The sequence below is a fragment of the Cnephaeus nilssonii genome, assembly GCF_951640355.1.
Source record: "Cnephaeus nilssonii genome assembly, chromosome: 8".
In the NCBI taxonomy this organism is placed as follows: Eukaryota; Metazoa; Chordata; class Mammalia; order Chiroptera; family Vespertilionidae; genus Cnephaeus; species Cnephaeus nilssonii.
The window spans coordinates 39,727,558-39,740,580 of NC_137079.1; the positions used below are offsets into that span (position 1 = coordinate 39,727,558).

At 41.2% G+C, this 13,023-nt stretch overlaps 1 protein-coding gene across 4 annotated transcripts in view; it reads right to left on the reverse strand.

Moving 5' to 3' along the window:
- Positions 1-13,023, reverse strand: part of CLYBL (citramalyl-CoA lyase) — a 225,071-nt gene that overhangs the window by 27,391 nt on the left and 184,657 nt on the right. For all 4 annotated transcript variants that reach the window (XM_079779151.1, XM_079779149.1, XM_079779150.1 and 1 more), the window contains exons 3-4: positions 4,907-5,095; positions 905-1,006 (exon numbers count right to left, since the gene is read on the reverse strand). In XM_079779151.1, coding sequence (XP_079635277.1) covers positions 905-1,006; positions 4,907-5,095 — 291 coding nt within the window. The remainder of the gene's footprint in view (positions 1-904; positions 1,007-4,906; positions 5,096-13,023) is intronic.

The window sequence follows — 13,023 nt, forward strand, 5'->3', positions numbered from 1 at the left end:
TGGGCTTGGAAGAATCTGTGGTTAGTGGTGTAAACACGCGTGAAGTAGCTCCCCAAACACTTGCACTCTGCCCCTCCTGCATGGTCCAGTAGGTCTCAGAGTTTCCTCTCAGAGCGTTTGCTCACATATTACCTCTCCAGTACAGCTCAACTATCTTTTTATTTTGTTTTGTTTTTAGGAATTTCTTCTCTCGTGCCCTCCGGGATAGGGTGCTACACTGACGTTCACGGGTCAGGTGTAATGTGAGGCATATTTTGGAAAATAATTTAAATGACAACCGATAAAGGGATTTTTTACAAGCTAGCTATTAATTTGTTAAGGCAAACAGCTTGATGCAACCAAGAAATACTGGAAAACACTTGGGTAAGATAATCTTCCTGATATATATTAGGAAATAGTTTATGTTCTAATGTGGTAAACTGAAATATTATACCACAAATTAATGGCATATACTAACTAGCAAATAGTAATGCTATCAACTGGACTTTATGGATGATGTTGCTACAGAGACCAGAAAGTTTCCCAATAAAAGACAATTGCTACAAGAGAATAATTGAAAGTTAATTCATAAGGGTGACAAAATAAATTTTCATGCACATTTAATCTATAAATGTAATAATTCAAAGCACATATTTTACATAGTGATTATTAAATTAAAATTATTGCTAGGACTCTACAATTTAAATATTTAGGACTGGGAAGTTCTTCCTTGCTACTTAGTCAATTTCTTTCTTTTCTAAGATGCTCACAACCTGGTTTTGGATAATTACAAATAATAAATTGTGCTCAAGATTTACTTTGCTTATAAATTTTTTCAGAAAAATATTTTAAGTTAATATTGAAAAGAAGAGTTCTCTTTAGGTAATAAAATACTAACTTCTAAGCCACATTAGGGTTTTCTTACCTTAAAATTGAGTAAACCCATTGCAGTTTCCACAAAAGGGATTAAATTCATAGGTTGTTCAAGTTTTCGGCCTTTTAAGTAGAATGAAAATTTGTCTGAAAACTAAAATCAAAATTGTGATAGGTAATTAGTGAGGGAAAATGTATAACCACTGGAATGTAGACATAGAAGTAGTATTTAAGTCTTTGACCTGAGGAAGTAATATCCCAGCCTCTTTCGTCCACACAAAAGAATTTTAAAAAAGAAAAGAAAAAAGAGGAAAGACCAAAGGAAAAAAGGTAACAAAGTTCCCACCAAACTAAATAGTAAAACCCCAAGCATTATACTTTTTTTTTTTTTCTAAAGGAGCAATTTGAGGCCTAGGACTTAGAACTGGAAGGAGAGATTCTTGAGTTTAAATGCTTCCCTTAAAAACATATTTATTTAAGACCTCTCACCCTCACTTTTTAAATGCAAGTGGTGGGCCCCTAAAACAATGCCTCCTTGCCCTACCTGCCATTCTGTTTTTGTTTCATACCCAGCACTGACATCAGTGTAACTGCTCAGCCTTCTACGTGGAATCCGTATTATTCATTATCGTACCATTACCCTTTGTTCAAGAGGGTTTTCTTCATAATTTTTTAGCTTACCTAGGAAGACCTTAAAAAGGAAGTTTAATTCTTTGAAGACCAAAGCTCGCCAATTTTTTCCATGAGACCAGTTCACAGCTAGCTCTGTGCTGCCAGTGGGGTAGCCCAAATTCCAAAATCTATCATCTGGAAACATACAAAAGCTCTTGCACAGACACCCCCCCCCCCTTTCAAAAGGAAAAAAAAAAAAAAAAAAAAAACCTCACCACACTCTAAATTGTAAATCTATTATGTCTATCTAGATCTAATAAGATGTGGGAAGATTAAAAAAAAAACACACACAGGTATGACAAAGATATTTTTGTAAATAAAGATGAAAACATATATATCCATTTTAAATTTAAGGAATATTCATCTATTAATGGATATCAAAGGAAAAGGGAATTTTAATCATCTCTCCATTCAGTCTCAGTTGGGTAAATCATATCTAAGAGATTTGCATAAATATAAACCATCAAAGACTTTTCATCTTCAAAGGGGGTTTCAAGACCCTATAAGCTTTGTACTGTAATCATCGCAGGTCACCACCCTGCAGGAATAGGGCTGCTATGGCAACATAAAAAAACTAATGCTTAAGGCTTAGCATAATATTCTGACTAATAGAAAGGAAACTCATTTTAAAAGCTGGCAGCCTATTTACCAGAAGCAGGATTAGAGGTGTTATTTCCCCTTTTAGCTGCCCCCTCCTTGCCTGTGCAGCACCCCCCCCCCCCTAAAAAATCTAATCACTGGGATCTTTAAAAAGCTTTTGAGCAATTTGCAGTAACTTTACAATTAGGCTAAAATAAATCACAGCTTTCAGTAATGAAGAATTATTCCCAGTTGCTCCCACTGCCCCCTCCCTTCCTCCGTCACCATCATCATCACCTCCTTAGTAACTTTGCAAGGGAAGGAATAACTCAACCGAAATAGCAAGAAAGAAGAGAGGGCTACAATTTAAGGGGACACAACGTATAGTATTCCATGTAAATGAAAATAAAACATAATTTATGTCACATTTAAGCTAGAAAGTAGGTAGTGACATATTGGTGGTTTTGGTGTTACATATCCAGTGGAGGGATTCTTTTTTCTCATTTAAAAAAAAAAGAATCTTGCAATGTTACTTGTGCCATGGTTTGTGATAATAATTATAATTATAAAAATCATCAAGTTTAAAACTAGGTAAACACTCTACAATTTATTCCCTGTTCTCAGTGAGAAAAATCTCCAACGCCTTTTGTTTTTAAGCCAATAGGGGCATTTAAAAATTAAATATTCCAGCCCATCCTTCTTCCCCTCCTCCCCTTCTTTCTTAAAAAATTGCATTAAGTACGCACACAAAAGGTAACTAGTGGAGAAGTTTCAATTAATTTTTTCAAAAGGAGACGATTAAATGTTTCCGGCCTGGTAAAGTGTTCATTTCAGCGAGGTGGAGGGACTGGGGGCAGGGGCGGGGGGTGGAGGAAGGAAAAGAAGGGGGGAAAATCACAAAGAGATTGGGGAGGAGATGAAGTAGCAAGGCTCAGCAATTCTTTCAATTCCAGTGCACACCCAATAGTGTGTTGGAAGAATGCACACTGTTCGGGATTTGTGGGAGAATTGTCCCACGACAAAGGAGGCAGAGTCACGCTTGTTATAGTCCAATAAGCCGTGCCAGTCAAACAAGAACCCACACTAGCGACAAAAGGCCAGCAAGAGATTCTCACACAAAAGAAAACAAGGAAGCCCATCTTTCAGTTGTGCATCAGGCTCTGGATTTTATGCTTCACATAAATACAAACGGAGAGGAAAAAATAAACAGCCCAAAAGACTTCTGTTAACTAGAAATCCTATTTAGATTTCGGTACGTTCCTCACATCCAGGGATTTAAAACAGGGAACAGAAGCTGGAGCTGAAGGCTGGGGTGGGTCCTCTCCCCTCAAATGAGGGTAATAACGGTGATAAATAGACATTAACTATGAAACCAAAAGGGAACAGTGACTTTGGATTCCATTTCAATCAATTTAAGACACATTCCAGGACAGAAGCCCTTGAAGATATTAACCTAGTATAACCAGTATCTCCCGGCCTCTGAGAGTTGACCTTGGAGAGGAGAGCTTCAGTGTAGAGAGTAAATATGAGTCCTTGAACACCTGGCTCAGAAGGCACCAACATGGAGCTGTCCAGCTGAAGAATAATGGCAGCTGCCTATGCAAGTCTAAATTCTATAGTAGCTGCATTAAAAGAGTAAAATGAAGCAATTAACATTATTAAAACCCAATGCAGCCTAAATATTATCATTGCAACATGTAAGAAGTCAGAGGACTACAGAATCTTCAAAATCCCACGTGTATTTTACACTTCCAGGACATCTCAATTTGGACTTGCCACATTTCAAGTTCTGGGTACCACATGTGGCAGGCAGCCACGGCATTGGAAAGCACAGGTCCAGCGTGTCTATGTGCATTAAAAAGGTGACCAGTTTCCTCGGGTGTTACAACTACTCAGTGTATTGCTACAGTTGCAGCCGCAGCCTTAGAGTAATCCCAGATGTGGCATCAAAATCACCACTGTCCACACGCCCTTACCACACTTCCAGCATTTACGTGTCACAGGCCCTCGGCCCTGGAGTGGCACAATGGAATGTTATTTTATTCAGCGGAGATCTGCAGAATCATAGCACCCCTTAAGTAAAATCTCGCCCCCCCCCCCGTTTTAACAATGAAAACAATCATAGTATAATTAGGCCCATTTCAAAGTTTTCTTAAGTAATTTGACATGCCAGGTTTTTATTGGCCGAAAAGTCTGTCATGAAACACAAACACACCTGTCAGCAATTTAAAAAGGAGGAACTAGAGAACTGTTCAGGAAATAATATCTGTGCTAATTAAAACCACTGGTTAAAAGCTTCCTGTTTATTCCTCTATTTGCCCTAAGGAGTGACCTTTACCTCTCCTCCTCCAGGTTCATTTTTTCATTTGTGGCTAATGTGCTTTCTCTGTCTATGCTGTCTTCCAATGAATCCGGCTGGGTAAGGCCCACTTACAGCACTGTTCTCCCAGGTGGAGGGTTGGGGCCTGGCAGGGTGTAAGAAGCTATCCAACTCTCAGGCAAGCTAGTTTTCAAGGACTGCTCTGTAAGGGCTACTGAGGACGCTGTGCTGTCCAGTCCACAAATCTGATGAGGGAGCAGAGGCATCATTTCAGGAGTAGAGTTGTCCCGTTAGGACACTTTGGGCAAAGCCAGGTTCTCTGTGGGTGAAGAATATGGTCTCTTGGGCTCACTCCTTTTTCTGAATTCTCTTTCTGCTCTGTGCATGTATTTTCAAAACCGGCAGCACCCAAATGCTTCCTTTCTGCTACTGCTTCTTAGCCAGTCTTGAGTCTTTAATTAAAGCAAAGCATTAACTACTCACCCACTGGATTTCCTCAGGACCTTCCACCTTGGGTAGCATTAGGCTGGAAGGAAGGACTCGGGACTGCAGGAGGGTCTCCAGGTCTTCTTCAGCCAGACCACTGGACACTGAGTTGATTCTCACACACTTTTCGGTTGGGCCCAGATCAAAGTCTTCAAGAGTTTTTACTATTCTTAATCGAGCTTCATTCTGTAAGTGTTGAGAAAATGAATCTCCTGAGTATATTTATCATTGAGAGGAAACGATCCAGCTGTCTGTGAAACTGTTATGTGGATTCAGGCCTGAGCCCCATTACTATATCTACAACTTTCCTGTCTACCAACTACTAGTAAATGGTATTCGAAATAAGTCATCCGATCTGATAGACTGATTTCCAGACTTCATTCAAGATGACTTGGAACATAGGTGATGGTCACTGTAATGTATACTAGCATACTTCTAAATAGTAGTATCATTTTGCTCATTAACATTACTTCTCAATTGCAAAAGTAAATTAATTAATAGGTAGCATTTATCGAGCATTTACTTGGTACAAGGCATGGTTCTACGTCTTCTATCTGCTATTGCTCATTTAATAAATATGAGAAGCTAGATAATATGGATAATGGCAATCTCATCTGTCAGCGTAGTCACATTAGGGGAAAAAATTTGTTTTTCTTTTTCCATATGCTTCATGCTTTTTTACTCACTTTTTAAAAAATATTTTTCTTGCAATGGAGTTGAATCTTGACACTTAATTAGGAAGGCACTCATAGGAAACTGACACTCCACACTACAAAAAAGCTCCAACTTATTCAAAAGGAAGGCAGTGATATCACCAAGAAACCCCTTCATGAAGTGGAGGGAAATATACATGTTTTTCCTTTGATTTGACAGTCTTTGCTCCAGTTAAGGAAAACTGAAAGGTTGAAAGCCTGCCTCAGTATCTGAATTGTCCTCGGCAAAACTATATGAAACCAAACATGTTATTGATTGGCTTTGAGTTGCGGGTGATGAAGGTGAGGGGAGGCGGGAAAGGAGTGATTGAGGGGGTGGGGGTTGGAGTTGAAAGAAAAGTACTTTGAGGTCATTACTTCCTGCCTATTTCAGTTTCAAAAACAAATTCCTCCAACTTGCCAACAGCCCTCAACTAATTCTCATTGTCAGAATGAACACGTATCAAAAGTAGTTTCATTTGGGAAGAGATTTTATGATACTAATAAAACTTTAAAGCTTCTCACTGCTGATGAATGTGGTTTAAAAAGAAAAGTTTTAACAATATGCAGCCATGTGCACAGCAATACTTACCTAGGAAAACAGCAAACCGAAACGGTGACAAAAAAGAATGATTTGAGCTGATATTGAATCTAAGTCTAATCAACAAGACAAGCCAGGACAGTAGATTTAAACCAGACGGAAGTGGGCCTACGACCCCATGGAAGCAGGGGAGGATTCCAAATGTGGTCCGAGTTAAACAGTGTGAGGAAACGGTAGCTTAGAGTTGTCAGGTCAGATGGAAACAGAGTATGTAGGACAGTTTAAGACGGCTCCGTGGAGCCCTGATTTACAGAGCTCCGATGGCCAATAATTAGACCAAGCTTAGGCAAAAGCAAGAGAGCGCTCACACGAGCTGACGTGAGGGTGACACAGCCACAGTGGCCTGGTTCCACACCATGCTGCTGGCCATTCCACGGCTGTAAAACTCACCCACTCCTTCACCATGCCCTCCTGTTACATCCACTAAATACAAAGATCCCGAAGCTGAAAAGCAGACGTTAACTCAATGTCACAGTTCCAAGGCTGTCTAGAGCTGGCGAGAGAAATGCTCCCAGCTCTTGGGCAGTGCATGGACTTAGATCCCTGGCCCCAGAGAACCTAAAAGGTGCTGTGCTCCGTGTAGCCTGCACAACCACAAACTCAGGATTGCTGCAGCTCATAAACATTTCAACTTGCAGGATTTCTTTCAATAGCGGGTCGAGCTTGTGAAGGGTCTGTTGGGACAATGAGTGGAGAATGGAAGGGAACTCACTAGATCATTTAGGCTGAAATGCATTTTAAAACTAGAGCTATTGGAATCTTCACCTCCATTCTCTGCTTTAATCTGCCTGTGTGCTCAAGGACACAGGATCACTGGCAACATCAACTTCCTACATTGTTAATGTTGGTGTCAAACAAGATGTAACCTCTAAGTTGTTTTGCTGTTTCACTTGGATTTGAAAGGGGACTGTTTGTTCAAAGATCATGTTCTAAACCCATTGGTGATTTTTATCTCCAGTCAGATTGCCATGGTTTCAGCACATTCCGGTTTACTTAGTAAAATTCTGCCCTTGTGAAATTGGCTGCAAACGAAGTACCTAATTCCAACTTTAGGCATAATCTGATTAGTACTTTTCCTGTTATAATAATGAGCAGCAAATAATCAGCATTTTATTAGACTTTTTTTCCCCCCTACTTCTGGCTCAGAATTAAAACAGAGCTCTTTCCACTTCATCATTCTGTACCTTTCCAAAAAAATAAAAAGATGGCTTTGGAGGTATATTGCCACACAACACCCTTATTAACAGGCTGTTGCTTGCTGCAATTTACATAAACTAAGTGTGCATCCCTCTGCCATGTATCCCAAAATATCCAATCATGGAATTCACACCAACCAACAAGCATGTTGATTTTTTTTTTCTTTTTGGTACTTTAATGGTGAAATATGTTACTGTACTAGCAAACATACCCATGCCATCTGTCGGGTGAGAGGAAGGCAGTTTCTAAGAACAATTAAGTTTAGTTCTGGGTGTTCAGCTAGAGAGAGCCACAGTCCACCCAGTTGTGAAAAGAAAGAAATTGGGTTCATTTCATTCTCTGCCTTTCCCTCTCTCTCCTCCTCCCCTCTCTCTAACTTCTTGCTAACATCTCTCTCTCTCATCTCCATCTCCTCACTCCCTTTCACATTTCTCTCTTTTTCTTCGCTTCTGTTTGGCCCTGACATCCTTTCATTTCTATCTTGTTAGGGGATTAGCAAAACACAGCCCAGCAGCCACCATCTCCTTAGAAGGGCTGGCTAGGTGATCTGCTGAGATTATTGGGAGCTGACTGCGCCCTGGAGAAAGAAGGAAGTGAAAACGAAAGTAAAAAGAGGCCACTCAAAAAAGATCTTTTTTTTTGGCGGGGGGGCGGGGGGGGGGGGGTACGGGAATGTCACATTCTGGTAGCAAAACAGGTTGTTCAAAATGAGGTTTAGATGGAACCGCATTCTAAACGTGCTAACACCACAGGATGGCTTTGGTGAACGCTTCTCGTGTAGGATGAACTTGTTCCCCTAAGAACTGACAACCTGGAAAGGTCGGAATAATGGAGCGAAGGCCTTTAGCAACAGTTACATTAGGTCTTTGCAGAGACTAATCAGCACCGTGTGCTCTGCAGCAGGTCTGATTCCAGGTGGGCCCTGCAGAGGTCACGGAGAAGGCTGGCCCGGATCTGAATCTTCCCAGGGCCCTGGTCGAAAAGGGGGTGCTAGCAAAGTTCCCGCATTCAATCGATATTCCGTGCCAAGGGCTGCTCAGTGCAGTGGACCGGTGGCTAATAAACTTGTCCTTCTACATAAGCCACCGTATTATGTGACTGTGTCTGGGCCAGGAACCAAGGCGTGCTATGATTTCAGAGCCTGGGTCCTTGTCACCTGGGGAAGAGACACGCTCCGGTGACGTAAGAAAGCGGATAAATCAACCATCACCGAGACCTGCAGACTCCGAAATTAAAGGAGAAAATATGCGTGCAGTTGGTTCAATTGGCACCCATTAAAGCTAATAACTAATCATCCTCGCAAGTTTCTAGCTCAGAATGATCAAATCTGCAAAGAAAACAACATCCGTCCACTTTTACACTCCAGTGGAAGAGGTGGTCCCTCGCGGCGGGGTGGCACAGTCTCGCCATCTGGAGAATAAATCGAGTGTGAAGTACAGTATAGTTTGGGACCAAGCTCCGTGGCGGCAGCTCAGCAGTCAGTTCATTAGTTCCAAACTTCCAGGGATTAGAGCCGCATCAATTCTACCGTCGGATAGGAAGAGACAGACCGGATTCAGATTCAAGGAGGATTGTGACAACCAGGAGGGGCCCCTTGGGCTTATTTATAAAACTACAAAGTATAAACAGACCCAAATAAGTGCCTTAAATAATAGCATTATCACAGTTTCATAACATCTGAATTAACACCTTTCCCTTCCACCCCCCCCCGCCCACACACACACACAAACGCACACACTGAAACCTTGTATGTTAATGTATAGTCATTTTCAGAGGAAATCGCAAAGACTACCCGGATGCAACAGGAGCAATGAGAAAGAAAGCTGTGCAGCCGGACCTAGATTTGGTAATTAAGAAATACCAAAGACTTTCTAGACTCCAGGGAGATGCATAACACTTGTGATTTTTAAAAATGTGTAATTAATATTTTCATCCTGCAAAAGGCACGCTGCCACGCTGCATATCCAAAATGATATGCGAATCCAAAATGATAGTGAATTCTATCTTTTCTGAATTGGTCCGGCTCATCTCATTTCCATTTTATCTAATTCTTAAAATGATGTCACAGGCATGGAGTGGAACAAATTTTTGGCAGAACGGCTGGATATCAGGATCAATATAAATTTTTTTTTGAAAAAATTTGAGAATGTTTGAAATAAATTCTGAGTGAATCATTCCATGTAAGGTCTCCTTTATATAACTTCTTTTCATACATTTAAATTAAAAAACAGAAGTGCTTGTGACATAAAACATGTCATAACTAAGTAAATCATATTTTTGTATTTTTCTTATAAATGTATAAAAGTTATTATAATCACAGAGACTTGTAGTGACTGCTTGAAAAATAAAGGCAAATGAATTCTCATTAATTATTACAACCTGGTAGTGTTTCTTTAGGCAAGACAATAGTGTTGAGTTTTTTATCCCACTGAATCTTTCACATGAAAAACAAATCTTGGGTTGCCTGTTTTTGAAAACAGAAAATCTACAACACTATTGAACATACCATGAGTTAACTGGTTTGAAATGTCATTCATTAGTAACACTGCAGGCACAGTCAACAAAAGAAAAAAATAAATAAGTTGGACTTTATGAAACATTAAAAAATTTAAAAATTTATAAAAGGCAACCCACAGAATGGGAGAAAATATTTGCAGATCATATATCTGATAAATAATTAATATCTAGTACATATACATAATTCCTAAAAGTCAACAATAAAAAAAATATAATTAAGAATTGGGCAAAGGACTTGAATAGATATTTCTTTAAATAAGATTATACAAATGGCCAGTACCCACATGAAAAGATGCCCAGTATCACTAATCATTAGGGAGACAAAAATAAAAACTACAATGAGATACCATCAAGATGGCTACAATTAAAAAAAACAAAAACACAACTACAAAAACAAAATAAAAGGGTTGGTGAGGATGTGGAGAAATTGGAACTCTTGTGCACTATTGGTGGGAATGTAAAATGGTACAGCCACTATAGAAAATAGGATGGTGGTTTCTCAAAAATTTAAAAATAGAATTACCGTATCATCCAGCAGTTTCACTTTTGGATATATAACCAAAAGAATTAAAGACAGGGTTTCAAAGGGATTTGTACACCCATGTTTATAGCAGTATTATTCATGACTAAAATGTGGAAGAAACCAAAGTATCCATTCATAGAAGAATGGATAAGCAAAATGTGTTTTATTTTATAATTGAAATATTATTCAGCTTTCTAAAGGAAGGAAATTCTGACATATGCTACAACATGGATAAACATTGAAGGCATTGTGCTAAGTGAAATAAGCCAGTCATAGAAAGACAAATACTATATGATTCCACTTATATGAGGTACTTAGTCAAAATTATAAAGACAGAAAGTAGAATGGTGATTGCCAGGGGCTGGGGGAGGGGGAAAGAATGGGGAGTTATTGTTTAACTAGAGGCCGAGTACACGAATTCGTGCAATGGTGGGGTCCCTTGGCCTGGCCTGTGGGGATTGGGCCAAAACCAGCTCTCCAACATCCCCTGAGGGGTCCCAGATTGTGAGAGGGCAGTTCTCGGATGATCCACCCCAGAATCGGGCTCCCTCCTCTCTGGTTCTGGGTGCATCACCCAAGAACCGCTGCTGCCAAGTGACTGCAGCTTGGCAGCTCCTGCGTTGAGCATCTGCCCCCTGTTGGTCAGTGTGCGTCATAGCTACTGGCTGGTCAGCAGTCACTTAAGCTTTTATATATATACACTAGTGGCCCGGTGCATGGATTTGTGCACATTGAAAGGAAATTAATTAGAAGATTCATGCGATAATTACATTAGTGCAAAAAATTACATGTCAAAATAGTATGTATATTACAGTATTATAAAATTAAAACATGCGTGCAATTGGTGAAATTTATATGTATCGCGCATGCACGAGTCAACATTTATTTTTAAATTGCCAGTGCGTGTCATATGTACCCGGTCAGTCAGTCAGACAGTCAGACTGTTGGTCACTTAGCCTTTTATATATGTAGACTAGAGGCCCAGTGCACAAATTCGTGCATGGGTGGGGTCCAGCCAGCCCACCCCTATTGGGGTAGGGGAGTGGATTGGGGGCGGGGCTGGCCAGAGGGAGGGGCTTCAGGCAGTTGGCCCTCTCGCAATCTGGAACCCCTCAGGGGATGTTAGAGAGCCAGTTTTGGCCCAATTCCCACAGGTCAGGCCAATGGGCCCCACCAGTGCATGAATCTGTGCACCAGGCCTTTAGTATGCATATAAGATCTTTGGTTAATCTTTTCCTGACCTCCCCCCTGAGATTCATCAGTCTATTCCATGTTTCCATGCCTGTGGTTTCCGCTCCTGCATTGAGTGTCTGCCCCCTGGTGGTCAGTTCATAGCTACTGGCCGGTCAGCCCATCGCTTAGGCTTTTATATATGTAGAGTAGGGGCCCAGTGCACAAAATTCGTACACGGAGGGGGGAGGGGTCCCCTCAGCCCAGCCTGCACCCTCTCCAATCTGGGACCCTTCAGGGGATGTTCAACTGCCGGTTTAGGCCCGAACCCAGGATCGGGCCTAAACTGGCAGTCAGACATCCCTCTCACAATCCGGGACCGCTGGCTCCTAACTGCTCACCTGCCTGCCTGCCTGATCTCCCCTAACTTCCCCCTCTGCCAGCCTGATCACCCCTAACCACCTCTGCATGCCAGCCTGGTTGCCCCTCATGGCCCCCCCTGCTGGCCTAGTCGCCCCCATCTACCCCCCATGCCGGCCTGGTCGCCCCTCACTGTCCCGCCCTGTCGGCCTGGTTGCCCCACACAGCCTGCTGTTCAGTCATTTGGTTATCCCTCACTAAGCCCCCTGCTGGCCTGGTTGCCCCTTATTGCCCCTCTCTGCTGGCCTGATTGCCCCTAACTGCCCCCCTCCCCCCCCGGCCAGCCTGGTTGGCCCTTATTGCCCCCTATGCCGGCCTGGTCATCCCCAACTGCCCCCCCCCACCGGCCTGGTTGCCCCCAACTTCCCCCCCTGCTGGCCTGGTCGCCCCATGCAGCCTGCTGTTTGGTCGTCCGATCGATTGTTTCGGTCGTGACGGCCCCTGGCTTTTTATATATTAGGATAGGTATAGTGTTTCAGTTTTACAAGATGAAAAGAGTTATGGAGATGGATAGTGGTGATGGTTGCACAGCAATATGGGTGTATTTAATAACCACTGAACAATGTACTTAAAAATGGTTAAGATGGTAACTTTTGTTATATGTATTTTATAACAGTTAAAACAGGTGAAAAATGCACTTAATGCATCTCACAAATTATTACATTCCATGTAATATTACATGATTACTTTAAAAACATAGATTTTGGTAGAGCAAAGTTTCTGATGTGTTAATTATGAAAGATACATTAATACATAAGTTTATAGTAAAATGCCCAATCAGTTTTCATTAAAAAACTAAGAAGGCACAGGATGTATACGGATGGATGGCTCATAATATGTAATTGCCATTTCTGCCCCTCGGATATTTAATGAAAAAATAAAAATTTCTACCAAAAAAAAACACACAAACCAACTAAAATATAATAAATCTATAAAAATTATTTTTAAGGTCTATGAGCAATTAAAATGTTTTTGAAAGACATTAAAACAATGG